The sequence below is a fragment of the Lissotriton helveticus genome, chromosome 9, assembly GCF_964261635.1.
Source record: "Lissotriton helveticus chromosome 9, aLisHel1.1, whole genome shotgun sequence".
NCBI classification, from domain to species: Eukaryota; Metazoa; Chordata; class Amphibia; order Caudata; family Salamandridae; genus Lissotriton; species Lissotriton helveticus.
In genome coordinates, this window is record NC_136070.1 from 1,227,076,410 (window position 1) to 1,227,100,555 (window position 24,146).

Sequence of the window (24,146 nt, forward strand, 5' to 3'; positions counted from 1 at the left end):
TTGAATAAATAGTTTTATCAATCTGTTTTTACAGACTATACCTACAATGCTGTCCACCTTGAGCAGCTGGATTGCATCTTATCACAGTAGCTAATATTTTTGTGTACAAAATGCTGAGTACCTTGTAATGATGATCATGAAGCTGTGGTTTTTAATCTGAATCCCAAGTTTCTTGACTATCGGTTTTAGATTTTGGCGGATGGGTTAGTTCGTCACAAACATGATGGATATCCCATCTGTTTTATTACATGGACATTTGATATAATGCACTTCTAATAAGGCCGTTTTGTGAAAACAAATAGCTAACAGACAAGACAGCTGGGTAGGAAAATAATTTACCTAATGTATAGACTCATCAGCATTCTATGTAATCACCAAAAAATTCAAAACATTTCAAATAAAATTACTAAATATTAATTAATTGTATAGAATTCAATCAAACAACAAAATATTATAAAACACAATGAAGGAGGGAGTTAATACACATGTATATAACACAACGAGAATTTATTATAACACAGTAATTAAAAAAGTGAACAAGAACCACAATTCATAAAACCTTCTTGTATCAATTTATATTTAAAATATACAGATAGACAAATGAAATAGACTTTCAACTGTGAATAACTAAAGTTCTTTCTAAATCCTAAAGTATAAAGAACCCATATTCACAAGAACATAAAACGTGGCCAGAAAACTAAATTCTGTTCGCGCGTTTCCACAAACGCCTTCTTCAGGAGACACAAGGTTATACTGTAATAATCTTTAAAAGAAAGGAAGAAAGAAAGAAATATTTACATTTACTTTCTGTCCACTCTTAAACATTTCATTATCATTATTCAAAAAAACATATGTACGTATTCCCTCCTAATTCAAACATTGTTACATAGGTTTCTATTTACATCATAAGCATCTATTTTGAACCATGAACCACAAATCTCATTTATTCAACATATTCCTATATTTCACCAGCTGTCTTCCTCATCCTACATCGACTAATTATTTACAAGAGAGAAATTTCTCAGTTCATGATGGGCTTCTAGAGCAGTTGATTTACAAATTTAGAATGTGACAATAGAGGGGAGAAACCGGATAGTAGTTATAGAATACTACCTAGTGAAAGGCCACAGTCATTTTAATATTTAGAAATACACAGGGCTTTCCCTTGATGTATAGTTTATTGTACATTGCAGATGATTAGTCGTCCTTTAGGTTCTACTTACTTTAAAAGACAAAGGAATACGACTTCCCATGGTCAGAATATTTCGTGTTCAAATAAAGCACTCCACTTCTGTTTAGACAAGAGATGTCAATTTATGTCTGTAATTGTCAAAAAGAGAGGGGAGGGGGGCATGTTATAGCCTATATTTTATTCCCATAGTTGCAAGCACACGCTCACCATCAGCAGTAACTAGCGGTTACAGGCTTCTAAAGCGAGCCTAGAGAAGTTTCTTTATGCATTAGCGCCTTTTGTATTTTGACTTAAAAATGACCTTTCAACTCTGCAATGATGCCGGATCCCCCGATTAGTAGCGTATTATATATTAGTCTATTGTTTAACGAATATTAAGAGATCAGACAAGTTATCCTAATCTACCGTAGTGTGCAAGATGTTGCCCGAGAATTAGAGATCATAGAAAAGCTAGGAGCTCACCATTAGATTTATTTTTCCCCGATCCTTTTTCTATTATTTAATTCTCCACTTGGACAGCTGTTTACATTCTTTCCTATGATAGGCAGTGCCAAAACTGTCAATAAAAAAACGGAAATAACTACATGTATTACAACTAATATGTATAATGATTGCTGCATTAAAGCTAGTTACATAAAATGTCCTTTTCACTTACCTTAGTTAAAGTACAAGACTCGTTTTCTGACGGTTTGGTTATTTCCGAGTGCGGAATAAAAATAGTTCCCACTCTTGGAGCCCGGTTTATTCAGCGTATTCTGGAAGCCGGTATTTCCTAAGGGAGAGGTTATATTTAGTTTTAAAGATAATCCCACTATTTGCAAAGCGGATGCTCAGTTTCATCTAAATTAATGCCTCACAGCAAGAGGACGGCGTTCTAAGAGGGCACGTCTTACCTTTTATCGAGCTCCGACGAGATAGATCGGGTTTAGGTCGCGGACAGGCTGGATGTAGCCGCTGGCGTCTCCCGACCGTTAGGATGCGTATCAACCGTGTGTAGCCACGGGATCCTGCTTTTAAGGTGGTTACGGCTCAGTAAGGCAGATACCTTACACCTGTGGCCCAGTGAGGTCATAGCGTTACGTGGAAATACGCTAGTACCATGATCGTTTAAAGGCGTATACACCAACATAACGCATCTATAGCGGGTCCTTTGTAATCCAAAAGCCACGATTCATATAACTATGGGGCGATCGTAAGGCATGTATGTTATAGCCATAACGTACATTCCTGTAAATATATCTTATTTATGTATATCGTTGGGACTTGGACAAAAGTAAATATGGTGTCTCAAAAGGGCAGTGCACATAATCATTCAAAATGCATTGCAGATTATTCCCGTGTTCATGATTACATGCAGAACAAATCTAATAAGGCCGACACAATGTTCGTCACATTTGTCACATAGTCCTCCGTCTACCAAACTGTAAATCAGGCCCTTAATCCTATCATACTTCAAGGTGCAGTGCTTATGAAAATTTAATCTGGTTTACTGGAGAATAGTCTTTTCTATGTATGCACATCTGGTAGTACACAGTACTAAATTCTTCCTTGTATCTGGAGAGTGTGTTGTTTTTATACCAGCACTTCACAATAATCATCGCACGGTCGGTAATAGCGCTCAGATACACATTTGATTCACTAGTGTCACAAGATACTCTTCCCCATTCGGGTAGCCCTGTACATGTAATGCTTGCAGAACATCAAAACATTAATAATTGACATCTTCTTGTGCCTTTCAACCATGCACAACAAACTGAGTCGTTTTTATTTGACCTCCTGTAAAGCATTTTGTTGCCTTTTCAAATCTAGGAAATCTCTATTGAACAGCTACAATAGAATATAGTCGATAGGGTTCTCAAGAATAGCTACAATCTAGTTTAGCTCTGCAGAGATATAAATGTAGCAATATCTAAATTGCAACGGGCTTCTTTATAATTTTATTTGCGAGACGCCAAAACCTGAGTAATATCAAACATGACCAAAACTTTATTTGCTTTTTTGCCAGATGTGCATAAGAAAATCTACATTTATGAATCGTCAATAAATTACTCATGTATAGATAGGCTACACAAAAGCAGTGCTTAAAAAAAATGCTCAATGCATAAATAACACACAGATCATTGGTGACCAAATGCAGCGACACCAGATCAGCAGGGCTATGATCAGTGAGAAACCCACAAACTGCGTAGAAATGATGCTAGAGAGCATAACAAGTCTGATGCACTAATGCTAATAACACCGGGAAGTGTGCAGATATAATAAAACGTTTGGTTACTTACAGCATTAATAATTAATCGGGCTATCCACATTTTTATTATTGAATAGTAGATTACAATTTTTTATCTGGTTTAGAAACACAATGGAAGATGAATTTATGATTCATACTCCAATGTAATTGTAATAATGACCAAGAATTATGTGCTTCAGAACTTGGTGTATACGACGACTTGCTTTTCTGATTCTGTATGAATGTTTGTCTGATTAATAACATGCATTCTCATTGGCTTTGCAAACCAAGAGATGTTTTTTTATTCTTTTTTTTAACTAGGGAGTGTTGTATGCTTCTTTATGATGTAATTGCCATATTTTTGACTGGCCGTACAAAATAAAGTTTATTTTCAAGACTAGATACATTGATTCTGAAAATCCTGTCTCTCTCAGTATTCAGATGTCATTTTTATGACATATGTAGTTATTATAAAGTGTTAGATGTAATTTAACTTGTATGCCTGTAGAACACACTTGATTTAGAACACTTCTATCTTTAGAAATCTGAATCTTTTCCAGTTAAAACGTATAAAAGTACTTTGCTTGTGTATGGCAAAAAGTGAATGAACCAACGATAAGCCTTAACTTTATTCTTATATTTACTCCATTAACAATCTTCATTTTGGATTCTATTTATGTAGTGTGTATTTGCGAATCTTGGTATAATAATGGTTAATTTATAATACCATACTTTAAATGGACAATTTAACCAGTGATTCGTTTTGACTGCAGGGAAATGGATAAGCAAGTTTCTATATATTGCAAAATGAATGTTAGTGCACGTCTTGAATAGCATCATTTGTATTTGTTAGATCAAAAGTGATCGCGGAATACTTTATAGTCAGGCCATTTTAGAGGCAGTGTATACATTAAAATCACCTGCTCTCATATACTTCCTTGGAGGCCATCAGTTTTCGGCACTGATCAGCAGGGCAGTTTTATTTTCATTGGATTGTACTGTTGCGGCTCTGGCAATTATGGTTTGCAATTACTTCTAATGACTATTGCACCCTCTTCACCAAGGTGGAGTGAACCAATGACCAGATCTTCATTTTAGAACACCCTGGTTACTGTACTTGAGATCTGCAAATCCCAGCATCATATTACTTTCCTAGATTTCCTTGGCTTTTCTTCATCTGCCTTAAAGTTTACATCCTTTGGGATTTTGGAGCTATTTCACTACTGTTTGGTTACAATGAAGGTAGTTTGTTTCCATTTGTTACACAGCCCCAGGTTGCTCAAAAGCTGTCTGCCATGAGTCGTGCAACCTCGGTGTGTAGATGGTGCCTTGTTAATTGTAGCCGTTGATTTGTTAATTCATTTGACTTTTTGATTTAAGTGAAAGTGAATCTCACATCTTAGAAAGTGTCAACGCTATGGTAGTGAGGGCATGCTTTGCAATATGTATCACAAGTTAAATGTTGCCTCTACAGGTACAGTTAACACTCTTAACAAGGTAATGTTTGAAGTCTCCAGTTGTGTGGTAGTCATGTCTGATTCCTTTTCATACAAAATTTTATATAAGTCGATAAAAGAGAATATTTGGCAAGACTTGCACTATTTGGTTTCCCTTTCTAAGAGCAATCATGTTGAAGGCTGCAGTGTTTGATCTTTATAAGCATTGTTTGATATTTGTGAGAAATGTGCTTACTTTGCATCATTTCTCAATTGAATGTTCTAGCTCCGTTCATACTTTCTTTCCTTTCCGTACACAGTAGTGATACTTATGCCAGATATTTAGCACAGCTGTAACAAACCAAATTGCTTCTTCTTACTTAAACTTTAATATATCCTCATCTGAGTGTTATGCCTTATTATGCATTGAAGTAATATGCACTGTTAATGAAATAAAGATAATGGACATAGACGCAGTATGTTCTTCTACTCATATATTGTATTACACAGCGTTGTCTTGCATCTGGTTCCCACCTCACCCTATCTTCCTTCCCCACTACATAAGTGGCAAAAATACCCTGTTTCCGATTGATAACAATGATTGGTTCAATTTCAGCCGTATGACTACAAAGGTATTGGTAAAGGTAGTGTTTACTCTTTATTGCTTCCAAGGTTTATTATTTTTAATTGTCTTCTGCAGAGCCAACATTGAGTTGCTATGCCTCTAAGGTGCACACAGTTGCCTTCTCTAACTGAGTTGTGGTGTTTAATCTCTTTAGGAAAGTGGGGGATCTGCAAGGACGGATTACAGAGCCATTCAGCTTGCCAAGAACAAAAAGCAGAAAGGGTGTGAAAGTAGCCCAGGTGAGGAATCCCTTTCCCCCCCCCCAAGTATTGAAGGGGAAAATCTACCTACTGAATGTCGTGATACCTAAACTGCAAAACTCTATGTATCCACATTGTGATGCCTACTATTCAGAGTAGTGCATTTTATTGTGGAATCTCAATATTAGATCTAAGTTTCTACAATTTTTTTTAAGGTATCTTTCTTTTATATTGACTTGCTCTACTTCATGTTGCAAAGTAGTAACCTTGCTTAATATACAGACTTTTAACTCTCAGGCTTTTCGAACAAAATACAAATCATACATTGTACCAGTTACATCTGTAATTAGTAATTTCACCATTGATGCTGTTCCCAGTTAGCAGTTATATTTTTTGGTAGCTGTCCTAATGCACATAAAAGATAAGTTCTCAGATATACAAGGGATGCAGTTGTATTATCATTGTATCAGCATGTACAGAGAGCCTCGTTCTTGCCTTTTTCCTCTGCTGTCAGAATGTTGGCTTGTGCTTTTTGCCACAGGTTACTGTTTTCAACTCACAGTACTTGAACAATGACACCAACATACTAGTAGAATGTGATTTCCCTTTGCAGTAGGACCTTGAAAAACTGGCTACACCTGTTGTCTGATAGCTTCCATTTTCATATTTCCTAGTAGTTTTGCACCCAAAATAAAAGGTAAGTAAACCTATTTTATTTTCAATTTAACTAGATGTTCTGTTTTCCTCTGGATGACTCTTCAAGTCAGAACAAAAACAGGCGGAACGCCCTTTGAGTTGGGTCGTAATTGCAGTCTACTGGCTAAACCAGGAAACATTGTGAGGCATGTATAAAGTAGAAATAATAAGTTGTCATGACTATTGTAATGCCCTCCTGATCTCAGCCAACGAATCCTCTCTTAATAGACTTCAGGTGGTCCAAAACACTGCAGCCCACCTGGTTTCCAATGCTCCTGCCAGGACCGCCTCTTTGCCGCTACTCTTTGGTCTTCACTGCCTACCCATCCGCAAGCAGATCCGTTTTAAGATCTGCTGCATTGTGCACAAGGCACTACATGGCGATGCCCCCAGCTATCTTGCAGATAGACTCAAATGTTATCAGCCCACCCAAACTCTTGGGTCTGGTTCTAAATCACTCCTCCTGGTACCACTTGTAAAGAAATCTCGCATAGGTGGAAAAGCCTTTTACCATCTAGCCCCCTCTTACTGGAATCGACTTCCCTTTCACCTCCGGTGCAATTCCGTAAACTTCTAAAAACGGAGCTCTTCGGAATCCTTCTTTATGACCCTCGGTAGCAACCCTGCAGCGCGGAGATACCCCTCCGGGGGTTATTTGGGAACCTAACAAGACAAATAAATAGCAAAAGGGAATTGGTAGATTGTATAAACTGTGTTCTGGTCACTTCCCTTACTTATTCATTTACCTGCTGGGGTTTGTCATAGTGTGAAAAAAGAGCGGTCTCATGTAGCCAAGCTACGTTTACCATGGATGTCAGTGAGGACTTCAGTCAAATACTGATATGTACGTAGTTTACACTAGAAACAGGATCTAATGGTTATTCTGGGGAAACCTCAACAGGATGATGCAACCCACCTTAATCATAAGCTAGAGGTATCTTCAAAGAAATAGTTAAGTTGACCACAAGCCTTCACCAGGAGTGTTTCCTTTACCTCAGTCTGCAGGCAGCGGGAATTAGTTATTCCGAATCTGTGTTTGTGCTTTTCATGACAGGAACCATAGTACTCTTCTATCTCCCTATACAAGAATGTATACATGTATGAAAAGCAAGATTTCCCAGCGAGAATTGATTTTTTTCATGATCTAGTTCAAGTGGAAAGAGCCCATGGTATTAAGTAATTCATTTCATCCTATTGGTGAAAGGTTTGAGCACCAATCCACAAGATGCATCTTATCAATTGATAAGCCAATATTCGTAATTAAGAACCTGTGTGCCAACTTGTGTATGAGGATTCCAAAAGCCCTAATATAGTCTGGGGTCGCTGGATGACCAAACATATTCTGAAACTATTGGCAAATGGTGCAGCATAGTATTCTGTTACAAGCAATACTAAACATCATCTTCCATGGCGTGATCTTATTATACTATTTGGACAGGAAAAGGCATTGTTCCACAACTGCAATGTTTTAGGAAAACACTATTCAAAATATAATGCACCATAATGTATATATATTTTTCTTGCATGGGAGGTATATAGACATTATTTTAAATTGTTCAACCATTTCGGCACCACAGAATAAAATAATTTGTATAGAAGAGAATGGTCTCAGCAGAACGTATATATGCCTAACTAGTAGTATTCAATTGTTCAATTCAATTGTTGTCTTTATTCGGTCTTCCAAAGGAGAATCATAAAAGATACAATAAAAATAAACACACTACACTTGTTAAAAAGTTACAACCACATATTTAAAAAAAGATATAATACATTGTGCAAATTTACGATTATAAGAGTAACAGTCCATGAATTAAAATTCCAGGTGTGTCAAGTCTGGTATGGTAATAAAAAATTATTACAGACTCCCACATTTTTTCAAGGAAAAATCGTTATGTTAGTTTACATTGAATAAAGTGACATTGCAGATGGTCTGATTCCAGGGGCGTCATAGCTAGTAAAAATGAAAAATAAAGCAAGACGATGGACCCTTTCTGCTAACAGCACCTGACTTCCTTTCTCCCCAAACAAATGTATAGTCCCCTCAAATTATACTAGGGGTTTGTGTGCACACTGTATGGCACCCACCGTTACTGTGCGTCATAGCTAGTATAACAAGGTGCCTAATGAATAAAATTTGAAAGCAGCAATATACACTCAAAAATGCTGGATCAATGATTATTTTTAAAAGAGAATATTGAGGCTATTTTTATCAAAACAGCAAACTCCTTCTTTTAGCTAAAGTGCACTTAAAAAAACTAGCAACTGCATAGCAAACATTATAATCATCAATTTGCAATAAATAAAAGAGGGCGACTTTGCGAATTTATGTCTGTGCATATAAACTTCCTAGTGTATGGCAGATAAAATAGGCAAAATGTAAAATAGTTTGGTAGATTGCTCGTCACAAGGACATATGGCATTGGTGTCTGAGAAATACTGGTCTAAGGAAAATATATTAACCAGTGAAAGGAGCCTAGTCTAAATCATGCCATCAGTGTTGGGACTGCTTGAATAATACAGTAATCTCTGACTGAAGGTTTAACCACTTCCATTTTTTCCCTAATGGCTTGTTTGTGCTTGCGAAAGCTGACCCAGACCCAATTTTTGTCCTTTTTCTGGAAGGACTCGGGATGCTCGAACAAAGTGGCACAGCCAATTGCAGAGAAGCAATTTTTTTAAATATTGTAACCATGGAATGGCCAAACAATGAGCACAGGTTATACAGTCTCTAATGACTACCTGATTGAATTTGGATTCTTTATTGGACCAAATTGAGCACCAGGGGCAGCATTGATGGTATCTTGGACATACTCATGTCTAGCTCCAGGTATAGGGAGAAATGCGGGCATGAGGGAGTAACGCCTAGTAACCAGCAACAGAATCTATTCTCCTCTGTCTGCATTGCATGTGCATCCCTGCAACCCCAAGTACCCATTCCATAATTAAGAATCGGCAAGCATTTCCGGTTGTATATCTCCAGTATAAGAGCAATAGGCGTTTTTCCAATAGACATGGCAAGTGAGGAAGTAGTACCTACAGCTTGAGTATATCGGGATATTCTATTTTTGATACAAGTAAGCAAAGTACATCCTTCCTCAAACTCCAGGCCTAAGTATGGAAAGGAAAGGACTAGGGATTTGCCATTCAATATTTAGGGTAAGGGTTTTAGTATTTCTTGGGCCACATATGATAGTAAATGTTTTCTTTAAATTTGGCTCCAGGTCTCATAAAACTGACGTAGCTAATGATACTTTTTTTAAGGCCATTGGCCGTCCTTGCCAAGAAGACCGCATCGAAAGCATATAAAAGTGCGGGCACAGCTCCTTTCTCCACATACGGAACATCCGCCCCAACAGATACCAATGTTTTCTCCAGGTCATTCGTATAGAGGAGAAAAAGGATTGGGGCTAGGACGCAACCTTGGCGCACCCCACTCTTGATGCCGAAAGGCTCTGTGCAATTGCCTGGGCTCCCAAACCTAACTGAAGCTATGAGGTCATGATTAAGAAGCCTTAAAAATACAACCACCCCACATCCACACCCATGCTCACTAGGATGGCCCACAGCTTTGATCTGGAGACGTAGTCAAAGGCGCTTGACCGGTCCATAAATGCCAAGTGGTGGAAACTCCCTTGTTGTATTTGTATTTTGCCACCATAAGATGGTGATTGAGGCACTGTTCAATGGTCCCGAGCCCCTTTCTAAACCCATACTGAATTGGGGCGAGAATACTATTAATATTAATCCAGTCAAGTAGACTGTCCAGAACTACTCTCCCAATGATTTTCGCACCGGAGTCTAAGAGGGATATTGGCCGATAACACTTAACATCATGCATTTTTCCTTTTCTTTTTTTTTAACGGGGACAATTATTGATGAGCGTCACGACTTGGGTACTCCCTGACTACAGGCAGAGCTGAATACAGAAGTGAGGCCCGGAGTCCAAAACACTGTCTCTTCCCTAAATAAATCAAGCGGAATACCATCCGACCCGAGGCCTTCTTACATATACTGTCTACAATCGCTTTAAAAACTTCATTCTCCTTTAAAAACAAGGTTTGAACACTGGGGAATCATTGGCACAAAAACATCGCCAGCCTTGCTGTCAGTAGAATACAACCCAGAGAAACGCGACAACCAAGCCTCGGTCGAGTTATGAACTGTTACTTTATCTTAGGGTGATGTGGGAGATAACACAGACCGCATTGCTTTTCCTAAAGCTTGTGGGTCTGTAGATTGGCAGGCATCAACAATGATCTTCCATTGCTCCTCCTTCATGGCCGATTTCCTTCTCTTAATTGCTTGCTGCTATATCTTTCTGCTGGTTATAATCATACTCTGATCCCATGGAGTTTGCTTTAAGGCCCTACGTAAAGAATCATTAACTGCTCTACATACTTTGTCAAACCATAAATTGGCAATACGGCATGATTGGGCAACTGACTAGTAGTAATAAAAATGTCTTTTATTCCGTGAATATATTTGAAGATGTCTGGGTTATTCTTTCACATGTAGGGGTTGCTCAGAGCTTTCTTTTTTTAACTTAAAACCGTATATTACATCGTGTAAGTGGCACATATGTGGCTGCATAGAAAGCTTTTTAAAATTCAAGAACTCAACTCTTGCAAAGAAGCAAAATGTTGAAGCCTGTTCTATATCTTTGTGGCCCATTGAAATTTAATGCTGCTTTGTTTTACATCACTGTTATGTAGGCATAAGTTGTTATATATATTTCAGTGCTAATAATTATGATGTTAAAGAAGACCCCCGTACTGGTATCAGAAGAATGTTATCCTATTGTGAGATGTAGGTATGGGACTGAAGGAGATGTTTTACCCATTTGGAAACCAGTTGATCAGTTCCTTGAACTGGATATGCCATAATAGAAGGTGATGTTATTTCCACCAGCTGCCTTCTGCCCTTGAAAGTATTTTCCCATGCTATCGGTTGCTAATACATTGAAGTTGGGTTTTTGTAAACTTTCCAATTCACCTTCCCTCTCACTGTAAGTTAAAATATTTCCATTTCCAGAAAAGTTCATTTCGCTTTCATTAATATTGGGGTCTGCAGTGAAACAGAAGACATCTGGACACTGTCAGCCGATTTTAAAAACCTCCCTCCGTTTTTACAGTAGATTATGCAGTTTGGCGTGCACTTCTGATGGCTAAAGTACAACACCCTATATACGGAGAAGCAATTAATCGCCATCACCACCAACTTCTAATTTTTATGATCTCTTAACAGCACAGCTGTTGCTAGACAATTATGTGAGACTCACTAGAAAGGGCCAGTGGCTCCACCCACATGTTGGGAGCCAGGAGTACATGTTTTGATTGGATAGTTGTGAGCTTCCACAAAAAAGTGGTTATCTTGCACGCAGCTGTGATTGTTTATCGGGCTGCTTTAGCTGCTTGAAGTTTCATGAGCACACACATGACATTGGCTTTTTATAAAAATGTCTTAAACTAGATAATTTACAGTAGTTTTCTCTAGTTTTTATTCAGTATTTTCTAATGCTTTGTATGTAATAACTGCATGGTGACACATAAGTCCCGCGCATGGTGATAGACTTGCACCCCTGTACTGAGGCCCCCAAATGTAATGATGTCTGGATCCCTAATGCTAATGTTTGTTGTCATGTTTCATGGGTGAACACTGATCAATCTTGTGTGCCATGACATAGGCCTGTCGTACCGATTGCTGTCTTTTTGTCATGGAGGGGCGCCCAAAGCGCTACTCTCCTAGTGGTGAAAGGCTGCTGCCTTTGCCAGGAGTTAGCTCGGGCGCAGTCGTTGTGCATACTATGTAGTGAGTGATCCTTGGGAGTGAACAGGTCCTTTTTAACCGGTCACTGGAGTGAGGCCTACAGACTCCCTCATTTAAAGTTCTGATCCTGTGTAACTCACTTTTTGCCTATATTGGTTTGGTGTGGAGTGCTGCGCAGTGAGTGAATACACACGTGCTGGGTGTATGTATGCCTGTGAATGGTACAATACATGAAAGATGCTGTGTTCCATTTAGATCGACCCAGTGCTAACCGGAGGAACACGAGGAGGTAGAACAACCCCCCTGGAGAAAAGGAGCACAAGATTCTTCAGTGCACTCAAAGAGTGATCTTTGAGTTGGAGAAAGGTCACTCATAAAGTACCTGGGCACATCTCAGGAAGTAGATAGTACTGACCAGCTAATCCTAAAGAATGGGGCTGAGGCCCTGGGGTAATGTTTTGATACAAATCACTGTGGCTGACATCCAGGTATGAACGTCTAGTCGCCCCCATGGCCTGTGTTGTGGGGCTATCATATTTTGAGTCACTCCTGCATTGGCAGACTGCTTTGTGTAGGAAGGGCAGGGCAGAGGAGAGGGTTCTTCAAAAGAAAGCATGCCATCATCCTAAACTTCAAAGACCCAGACTCTGAATCACATTTGATGTCTGGAAATGGACTATAAGAAAGGGCGTTTGAGGCCCCCAAAATTGTCAACTGTCAAGCAGTGTGGCTGGCTATAGGAGGGAAAGCTTTGCTAGACTTATGCCATTGACCAGGCCTGGAGGCCTCTCAGCTTAGTGAGGGGACATCACCTTAGGGACTTCAAGGCCATCTGCCCCTGGCGCACCGGTGCCTGCCTGCCTGTTTGCCAAAATCTGTGTATCCTGTGAGGAAGAGGGGAACCTGGTTGGAAGCTGGGTCAAGTGAAGGTTCGGTCAATTGGATCCCTTCACCAAGGTGTGAGGCGGCGAATGCTTCACCGAATGAGTAGTTGCCGGTGTGTAGGGGGGGGGGGGGGAGGAGAAAGTCGGTGACCCCCCTCCCCCCCACCCCCATGCCAAAGGAGGAGTGTGTGAAGGGGACACGCTCTTGTTGCAGGTAAGACTGATTTAAGGGCCAGGCAGCCCTGGGGCAACTTGCCTGCCATATAGCAATTCTGAACTTAAACACTTTTGACCTGAAATAGAAGAGTCAGACTTCTGGGACTCCGGCTACTAGTGGCTTTCAACCTGAATGTTGGGTCTGGTGAAAGGTCATTTAGTTTGAAAAATAGTTGTCTGTAATGGCAGTGCTCTACTACTCCATGCATACTCCACACTACTCCTCTCTTTTCTCTTCATCTCTATGCTACGCCACTCCATTTTGCGCCACTACACTTTACAACATGCCACTGCACTCTGTCCCTCCCCTCTACAACACTTTATGACACATCGCTCGACTCCATTCCACTCCAATCTAGGCGACTCACTCCATGACCCAACATACAATTCCACTCAACTCCATTCCAATCTACCCTACTCCTCATCACTCTCCCCCCAGTCCACCCCACTCTACCCCAATATATCCCACTCAACTCTACCCCAATATTTCACACTCCACTCTACCGATCTACCCTACCCCACTCTGATCTGCCCCAATCTACTCCACCACAGAAACACCCTTCATTGTTTCTCCTCAATGTCATTGGAGGCAGTGGAAAAATACATAAGAGAAGCTAAGTCGGGGACTCCTTTTGACCCTTGCCCACCTGCTTTTTTGAACGAGATAGCGGAAGTGCTGTGAGCTCACAGAAATCTTCAACTCTGTGTTCAACTCGTATGCAATTTCCCATCTATATGGAAAGACTCATCCATCCTCCCACTGTTGAAAAAAACCCAACAGGATGTGTCTAACCCGAACAATTATCGTCCCATAGCTCAGCTGCCGCTCCCAGCCAAAATAGTCGCAGAAAATAATGAACAAACAGTTATCCCAATACATCCAGGAAAACGAACTGCTTGATCATTCTCAGTTTGGCTTCCGTCATGAGCACAGTACGGAAACGGCACTTCTTATTAAAGCCACTGGGGAGATCAGGGCTGTGATGGTTAGAGGGGGCACAGCCGCCCTTCTCTTCGATTTATCAGCCTATTTGGTACTGTTGATCACAATCTCCTGCAGCAGTGGCTGGAGAAATTAGGGGTCAAGAGAGCGGCACTAGCCCTGTTTTCCTCCTTTCTGAATGAAAGGAGACTAACAGTGATGTTAGATTTGTATCAATTGGATACATATATCCTCCCTTGCGGAGTTCCTCAGGGATCATCTCTGAGCCCATCTCATTTTAATGGCTGTCTCGGAACTTGCCCCTTTGATCCGAGAATTTGGTTTTAGCTTTACATCTTATGCTGACGATACCCAGATAGTAGTAGTAGCAGCATACAGATGTCAAGCATCTCCTGCCCTACAGTTTGATAACTGTATCAGAGAAATAAACAGATGTATGGGGACACATTCTCTTAAACTCAACTCCAAGAAGACCGAGGTCATAATCTTCGGTAACCTGCAACCCAGTTGGGACAACCTCTGGTGGCTGGCGGAGATGGGTGAACCACCAAATCCAGGGCAAAAGGCAATAAACTTGGGAGTATGGATTGATAACAAACTAGCACTCTCATAACAGACAAATGCCATCGTCTCTACTTCCCACTTTCCTATAAAGAAATTAATGAAGATCCTACCATACATTCCCCTGGACTCTAGAAAGACGGTGTTAACAGCACTAATCCAATCAAAACTGGATTATTGCAATGGGTTCTACCTTAGCATACAGAAGCAATATCTAAACTAGCTTCAGACTGTTCAAAACACAGCTGCTCTGTTGTTGGCAAACATCCCTAAGTACGAATCAGTAACTAAAGAGATCCACAGACTTCACTGGCTCCTGGTAGCACAACAAATTAAATTTAAGTCACTTTGTCTAGCATATAAGGTACTGAGCAACACAGGACCTTCTTTTCTCAAATCTTTTTGTCTGGTATGAACTGGCCAGACACTTATGCTCCACAGGTGCGAGACTCATGAAAGTACAGAGAATTGGATCCGCAGGTTGAGGCGGCCTAAGTTTCTCCTATGGTACTGCAAAACTCTGGAATATGCTGCCAATTGTGCTCAGAAGTGCAAGCTCCCTCACCATCTTCAGGAAAGGGCTAGACCCCTGGCTATTCCAGAATTAGACACCAGGATGGGCTTACTGTGTTCAAAGCTCCAAGACACCTCCGGGTATTCGCGTGCTCAATAAATCTCATTAACATAACACAACTCCCCCACTTCAATCTACCTCACTCTGCTCCATTCTACACCGATCTACCGCATTCCACTCAACGCCTTGCCAAAGCCAGCAGCTCTTGCATAGGTGAGACCTATTGGCTTTGCCAGTGCTTGTACTTAATTCTGTAAATGTTGTATCCAAGCTATCCTTTCACTTTTTCTGTCCTGCCTCCCTTTGTTTTCTTTAGCACTAAACTGATAATGGTGTGATAAATAACAGCTTCACATTGTCAATGGAGCAGCAGCAGGTCACAAATGTACTTTCAAACACTGGTGTTCTTCAGCCACCTGTGAACATAATTTCACCAAGAGGCTGTATCCCCGTTGTTTACATTTTAGTACTATGGAATTCTCTAGTCTAGTTTCACCTCACACCACTACGATTCTACTCCTTTGTTAACGTAGAATGCACAATCTGTATACTATGAACTGTAGAACATCACTTTGCAAGTGGGTTAAGTAATTCAACTAAATAAAATGCAATGGCTGGCCTAGGTAATGACAGTTTTTATTTTGCCAGCTATTTTGCTTTAGTAAAGAATGCACATGTAAAGATACTTGCCAGAGCCACTGGAAACTGCTGCTCAGAAATCACTTTTGTTTTAATCCTTCATCATCCTTCCTAAAATACTTACACAAAAGTATGATCTCTTTGTTTCCTCTTTAGGTTCTTCAGGCCAAACACAGAAGACAACTGACATCAGTCCTCTGGGTACTCCTTCACCTGGTAACCAGAGCCAGTTTTTGGCCAATGTTTTGCCAAGTGAGGGTCTTGTAGTAAATGACCAGGAAGTTGCATCCCAATGTGCTAAGATACAGTTACTGCAGGTAGGATGTCAATTTATTTTTCTTTTCATTTTTTATCTAAAACAATTTTATTGATGGTTTTTGCTTTAATACAAGAAAATGCATCAGGTAAAAATCACAACTTGACATTTAGCATAGACTTGTAAGATCAGCCACTGAATGCTACTTCATGATAGCAGTCCATCTTAGTGCAGCTTTAAGTTTTGAGATGCAGATTGTCATTGGTTGTAGATGCTTTGAGGTAGATTGGGGTATTGTTGGCTTACTGATGGATGTTGATGTCTCGGACTACAGATCCAGTGGGATCCATATGGAGATAGAAAAATATTAAGGGGAGGATTGAACCTTGTTCAACCCTTCTATATGAATTGGTGGTGATTGGCATGGTAGGAGGTGAACCGGTCCAGGCATGTCAGAGAAGCCTCTCCATGTTTCTAAGATAAGCTCTTGATAGTTAACTGTGTGGGAAACTTCTACTCAACTGAAAGACCGGACACCCCGTGAAAGAGCAATATTCCCTTCAGTAGATACAAACTGCTGTGGAGGAAGACCTAGTTAAACCTGCTTCTCTCTGATAAATCTATTGTGGGTCTGTTTTTGTTTCCTGCTTTCATCAAACCATCTAGCGCTGCTGCCAGATTTCCCATTTACCAGAAGTTTCCCATATTCTTCTTTAACTTTAGCTTCATTCTTGATGATATACATCTGAATTACTTGCCATATTATGCATTGTTTATTAGCTCCTCTGTAAAAAAGACAAAGCCACCTAACCGAGAATGTGACTGAAACACCATAACCATAATGCATCAGAAGCTGACTTGAACTCCAGTGTGCATTAGTAACTCGGGAAGCGTGGCTTCGCCAGGCTCCTGAACATTTTCCATGTCCACGTCAATGGCTGAATGTGCGCTGCTGTACTAATGCCATTGCAATATAGCATAATGGCCAGCCTAATGGTTTGCCCGTTTGTGATGCATTTTAGCTCAAATACTCAACTCTGTTTTTCTCTCTTGTTTAATCTCTCCCTTTCAATACCTTTTTACTTCGTCTTGCCGTTTCCATTAACACTCAAGGATTGAAGGGTCTCCGTTTGAGATTGTCTTCAATATCCACTGAATAAAGGCCTATAGCTTGCAGGTACATTACGAGATTTAGCCAAGGGCCTTAGAAATGGATGGGCAAGAAAAGCCCACACCAACTTCTCAGCTGATCCCTCCTTCTCCAAAGGAACTTCACCACTAGCCATTTGGCCTGATTCTCCCTGTACTCAAAGAATTAAGAATGTACTTGAAAGATGGACTGAACTTATCCTAATACATTTCCACTGTATTAAAACACTTCTCAAATTACAGTTTAGGGAAACCTTCTCCTGCATCGAAACAGAGCTAAACCCAGCAGTGGTTGGTCCACAGAAGCAGGTTGGACTACACCAGTGTGCTCTGTTGGCAGGCCAAAAGAGCTATCTGACATTCAGAACAGCCTAAGCACTGATTTCAAATAAGACCATTTCTGTCCCATGCCTTGTGGCTCCTTGTGAAAGAAAGGATTATTTTCCAACCCAAATACATTAAAAGCTAGGACATCACAGGTATCCATTCACACCCCTCTATATGGCAGCCTGTCTTCTGCATCTAGTAATCCATCACCATGACAGAATTTTAGGCATACATTTAACTTTCAAGCCCGAAGTATTTAGCTGCCAGGCCCTTCTATATAATATTGTGTAGCACTTTCATAAATTGCTATAAAGTTTTTCTCTTCTGCAGACAGCAGTCTGTAATAGTCTCCTGTACAGTCAGCTGTCCTACTAGAGCCAGACTCTTTCCTAAGTCAGTGGACTCTGTGAAGTTGGTGAAAGCACCTTGAAGTGTAGAGTGTGTGAGAAAGAGAGAGATGCAATGAAACAAATATATATGTTTTATTAAAGACTGAAGGACTGTTTATTTAGTTATTTCTGGCAGCAGGAGTGTATTCTGAGTGCCAAAAGGCTGTTCTATCAGAAAAGATAGAAATAACGTTTGCTTTTTTTTCTTGGTAAGGATGACCATCCAAGAAATGGAGAATTGCCATTTCCACTTGGCTCTGATGCATCTTCTTCACATTCTCAGTTGACAGTTGATCTGCCAGTGCACATCCTTCAGGTATGGTTCTAATGTACATTAATGAGCTTTCTTCCTTTCATTGTTTTACTCTCCAGAAACAGAAGTCCCACAAAATTTTGACAAGCAAGGGTTATTATTATTTTTTTTTACCTATCCAACCTTCATTTTTCCAAACTTTCAAAAGTAAAGAGAATACCTTATTATTAGATTGAGCCTAAATTTTAGTGCAAGCTGTGTGACTGCAAAAGATCTTTAAATCCTGCTCATTATTACCATTGATGAGCTTTATTATTACTCTAATTGGCGTGCCTTGTCCTCCTTCATATGAATACCCATCCCCTGGAGTATTGACTCTTTACCTGTGTCGTTGCACTGTTCGTATTTATGGAACTACTTTTTTAGGGCTCTAGGCCGCGCTTATGCAGCCTTTCAAGACCTGCTGTATCTACTGTATGGGCTTTCAACACTCCCGTCCCTTTTGATTCTTCCCTTCATGTGCCTTTCGAAATTCTGTTTTCGTTGGCGACTCGTGTATGTTTGTCTCTCCTTTTGCTGTTTTCGACATGCCCTGGAAACTGGCCCGGTTACATAGATCATTTACTATTGGTCATATGTTAGTGTTGGCACACAACTTTTATTTAAATGCAAATAACTTTCGGCCATGTGTTCTGCAAGGCAACTCTGCAAGGCAACTGCACGGCCAGGTCAAAGGTCTCAGGCCATTTTTAAGTGATATATCTTATCAGCTGTTTAAACCTGTGTAGCACTGGAAAATTAACTCTACCAATTGCTTTGGTGGTGAGGTATTCCATGAATGTTAATTCAGAGACCATTCCATATGCACCATTTTCATCCAAAACATTCACGTTTGCATATGAACCAAGCTTTTCATTTACTCGTGTTGTTTGCAAGCCACACCCTTTGAAGAGCAAGTTTTTATACAAATGATGTCAAACAAGCTGTGAAATATTACCTATGCAGAACTCTTGAGTTGAAAAAATGTAAACACTTTTTTGTTTGTATGCAATGTAAGGGACTGGGGCCCATGTTCCTAATTGGTTGATATATCTTTGCATATAGCTTCATTACCAAAATTCCGCTAGCCCGTTTCGTTAGGCATGGTGTTACTGCCATAATATCCGTTGCTGCGATAATATCCGTTGCTGCTACTTTGGTGGTCAGTACATATGTTCACTAACCATTACTTTGTTGAGTTGTGAAAACTGATTTGCTGAGCGTTAAAGCTGCCATAAAGTGCCAGTCCAGTTGATCCTCATGCTCCCATAATGGAGAAGGAAATGTTTTGTAGCCCCCACCCCATTAACCCCCCCCCCCCTCCCCAAGTGCGCATTATTTTTGTTCAACCCTGTGACTTGCAACTGATCTGTAAACTTGCCTTCATTCAGATTCACAGTAACATTTGGTGACACCTGACGAATGTGTAAATATAAATATATGTTAAGTTATGTGTATTTGTAAAGTACATTACTGTCTACGAGGGTATTCTAGCCCATGGCAGATGTGTGTGCAAAGCCGTGCCTATGGTAGATTGGTTAATTGAAAAGGTCTACTGCCGCTTGCCGAATTTAAGAAGAGAGGAGGCGGCTCTGATGTGCAGTGGGAGGTCCCTCCATGCTTTACGAACAATCTAAGAGAACATCTGTCCTAGTCTGGTTCTGTAAATGCATTTGATGTGTGCGAGTAGGAGTCCTGCGGAGCGGTGGTGTCTGGGTGGTTGGTGGACAGAAATGTGATTGTTCATGTAGGCGGGCCAATTTTGTGTAGTGCCTTGAATGTTTGTGTGAGGAGTTCGAATTGAGCACAGTGTTGTTCTCTGAGGTGTGGTGTGATGCGAGTTCTGCGTGGGAGATTAAGGATAAGTCTGGCTGCTGAGTTCTGGATGGTTTGTAGTACTCTAATGAGTTGCTTGGAGATCCCGAAGTAGAGTATTCCTAGTGTAGAGGGTGCTTCCATAGTCTAACTTGCTGGTGACTAGAGCATGTGTGCCAGCTTTTCTAATGTTGCTTGGGTGCAGTGGGATATGATGGAGTTCCTATCAATTTTTCTGCATGCTCTATTTATAGCGACGTGCTGTGACGTGGAATAGTGACCTGTTTCCCTGCTTTTTCAGGAGCCTCCAGCATCCACAGAAGAGGCCACTGTCCACACCAGCTCTCAGTTCACTGGAAGCACTATCAACCTACAAGATCTTCAATGACCCATTGGAAGTAGGAAAAGGAAGCGGTGAAATTGTATCATGTTGATATTGGTATTTATATAAAGACTACAAGCACAAAAGATAAATCTGCGCAAAGTTTTGACATGGGAAAATACACATAGAAAAGTGCACTTCTACAGAATGATCGTGGTGGAGGGTGTTCATCTGTGTGCTTTCGCGTGGGTGGATGGGGTATTTATTGGACGATATTACAAGGCTACAAAAGGAGGAATAGAATGGACTTTAAAATGTGTTTTAAAAGTGATCCAGGTATGCTGTCCAGAGCACAACTGTTCCATCCTGAAGAACCTTCTTTTTGTAGCCGTGACTGGTAGAGTTGCTCATGTTTTGCCTGTCCTTTGCATCTACTGTCCCACCTTCCTGGAAGCCAGCTGGGAATTCTTCTCTATTCATCTGAAATGCTGTCATTTGTTGGTTGTACCATAAAAAGTAGTAGTCCGTGAGTTAACTTGAGCGTTCCTGTTGTCAAGAGTATTCGAAGCAATGCACCATTGTTCGCAGAACTCCACGGTGGGATTATTGTAAATGTTATTAAAAGAATGCTGTTATCATCAAATGCACTTTACAACCTTCCACCTGTGAGTTTCTAAGATGGTGTAGCTTTCTCTCTTTTTCCCCCAAAGTATAAGCATATTGTCACCACACTCCTGCTGCATTCAGCATAAAAAGATTTCTAAATATGGGTTCCACCTCTGTGTTTGCCTCAGTGTGTTAAGCAAAGGGAACAGGGTGCGCAGATAAAACTGATACCACAGGCCATGTTTTTCTTAGTTATGCAAAGCTCTTCACTCTTTAATTTCTTGTCAGTAGGCCCTTTTTTGTTTGTTCAGTTCTTTCAGTTACTTGAATATAAAAAATAATATACATTACAGAATTCTTTTGCACCAAACAAAAGATGACATCTCTGCACCAACTTGTTCAAAAGTTAATTGTTAGCGATGAATTAGTCTTATTAATGTATTTTGATTATTATTATTTTTTAATCCATAAAAGGATTATCACTTGCATGCACTTAATTCCCAACCCATCACGGTGCCTGGACAACTCATGGTGTTATTCAGGAATATTCTGTATCTGCTTAAAATAAGCAATGTTTTGCAGTGTGAATTTTTTCTGGATTCACATGCTGTGCTTTATACCGTCATCCAATGTTTGGGGTACTAGATGGCAGAATAATGCGCAGCATGTGAACAAAGAAAATTCTTCAAGCTGCAAAGCTACTCCTACCAGTAAGTAACGGTTTTGTACAGCAGGCTGCCTCATCGATTGGTAGGGAAGTATATTTGTCTCTGAACTGTACCTATTATTATTATGTTGACCACCGTAGAGCATTTGTGTTAATCTTTAATTGGATTGTCTGGGAGGGGATGACAGTCTTACCTCATTTAACTTGAATAAGCGTACATTTAATGCAAAGGGCCTGCAAGGATACTTGATCTTGCTTCTTTGGGTCACACTAGGCCAAACTTGCAGGATGAAGATTTAGAACATCTTCTGCTCTGTAAAATAGTTTAGATGTTAGCCTGGCAAACATCCCTCCTTTTGAGCTTGCCCTTTTAATGCAACCTGCCTTTGTCACCCACTGCTTGCAGCTGTATGTCCTATGCATAGCTTCCCCCCCCCCCACTTTTCCTTTATTCTAGGATAGTCTTCGGCCTTCACCGCAGACTACCAATTTCTGATTTGGCCTATAGTTTCCGTAATTCATAAGGTATGAGGTCTTTTTACCACCTTATTACGGCCAACTGATATTTCGCTGCCTGCACTGCAGCGTCTGATTACACAACATTGTTTTTTTGAGGCGGTGAGATGCCACTGGGCGTGGTGTGAGGGGGGTAGCAGAGGAATTTGTGGGGCACCCTCCCCCTGCAATAAATAAAGGGATTCACCATGTGGAAAATACAGGAGTCAAGAGTGCCTCCCACAGTGACAAGTCTGCAAATTATTTCATAACTGGTTTCATTTCACACTGCTTTTGTCTGCCCTGTTTAACTTCATTATGTGTGTGTCTAGAGTGCCCGTCCCAACAAGTCCATGGCCATACTGTGACTTTTTGTGGTTCACCTTATTTTCTGCTTGACCAATGTCTTTGCTGGACCTTGATTTTTGAGTTTGCTGCTTAGGGGATCTCCAGGACGTCACCCCGCAGAAGAAGAGATTGGTCAGACAATCTGTTTTTCCAAGCAGCTCGACCCAAAGATTATTTTCTGGACAGTTGAACTCTGCAAAGTGGAAATTGCTACCTGAGCCTCGGTATAGATTGTAGTATGTTATTCTTTTTGGTGTTTCCTTGAGATACACAGATTCCCTTATGTGTGCCCTGATGAGGCTTCAAAGCAAAAAAGAAACCATGAGCAATGTCCCTGAGGGGCCTTCTGTGCAAGAACTTGATCATAGCCTGTGGGTAAACCCACAAGTTACTTTCCCTGTGTTGACACTGCTTTATTGATACACCAATGGTTGATGACCTAGGGTCATACTACAAACTGGATTCTTTGGGTATTGGCAACCAGCCAAATGACTTGTCATTCATGCCATTCCAGACTACAGGCTTATTTGGCCAGGGTTGAAGGATGGCTCCTCCGGTTATGTGCAAGGACTGTAATTCCCTTACAACTGGACATTATGTTGCTGACAGATCTTGATAAATTTGCTTTCTGTTGTAGTTATAAAATAGAAAATGTACACCAGGCATAACACTCTGGTGGGCCAGTTTTTTGATTGTTCATTCGAGCTACCTGCACAGTTGTTTTCAGTCTAAGCAGCACTGAGCTTTGTCTTCATTTTCACCCTCCATTAAGATACAAATACATTGATTCAAGCATCAGTGGTACGCAATGCTTTCTATGAGTGATGACAACATATGGCAAATATTTTTCTGCTCAGCCATGCCCTATAAAATGTTGATCATGATGCCACAGCTGTGCACGTGGATTGTTGGCTTGTCAAGCAAGCCTGCTTTTACTGTTTTATGATTTTTTTTTTTAATGGAGAGGAGCTACAAGGGCTACCCGTTAGTGTAAGTCAAAGGGAGAGGACTACCAGGTATCTGGCAAATCTAAAGAAAAGCACTTTCAGAAAACTTCAGGTTGTCTGGGGTCCTCCTCCACAGTCAGATCAAGCTTCTTGGACTGCTGAAGTAAACAGCTGAAGTTGAGCACTGGGCTTGACAGGTGACCGCAGGATCTCTTGAAATTGTCCGCGTTCCTCTCATTTATCTACTTTTCTTGACCTAAAGGTGATTGTGGGGTACCCAACCCCGGGAAGAGCAAAGGCTTCCAACCATCCATTGACCGGTGAGCAATCCCAGTGAATCCTCGAACTTTGTCCTTGGTAGTCCGTGGCTTCAGACCCTATTAAGTTCGGAGATGGACACATCCCCATTTCTATCTGTAACTCAAAGCAGACGTTTCTGAGATTTGCTGGTTTAAACTCCATTCCTCAGGTCTTCCATAATGTCATCCCCTCCGTGCTGGACATCCACTGTTACCTGTAATGCACATTGACCTCTGTGAGTGGACTTGCTTGGTGGTCAGGTCTTTCTCTGCCC

General features: G+C 40.6%; 1 protein-coding gene across 1 annotated transcript in view; it reads left to right on the plus strand.

The window, feature by feature from the left end:
* Positions 1-22,905, plus strand: part of LOC144782393 (zinc finger protein ZXDC-like) — a 52,837-nt gene extending 29,932 nt beyond the window's left edge. The window contains exons 7-10 of the mRNA XM_078661720.1: positions 5,635-5,719; positions 16,116-16,276; positions 18,295-18,396; positions 20,489-22,905. Coding sequence (XP_078517846.1) covers positions 5,635-5,719; positions 16,116-16,276; positions 18,295-18,396; positions 20,489-20,575 — 435 coding nt within the window. The 3' untranslated portion in view covers positions 20,576-22,905. The remainder of the gene's footprint in view (positions 1-5,634; positions 5,720-16,115; positions 16,277-18,294; positions 18,397-20,488) is intronic.
* Positions 22,906-24,146: the final 1,241 nt, after the last annotated feature.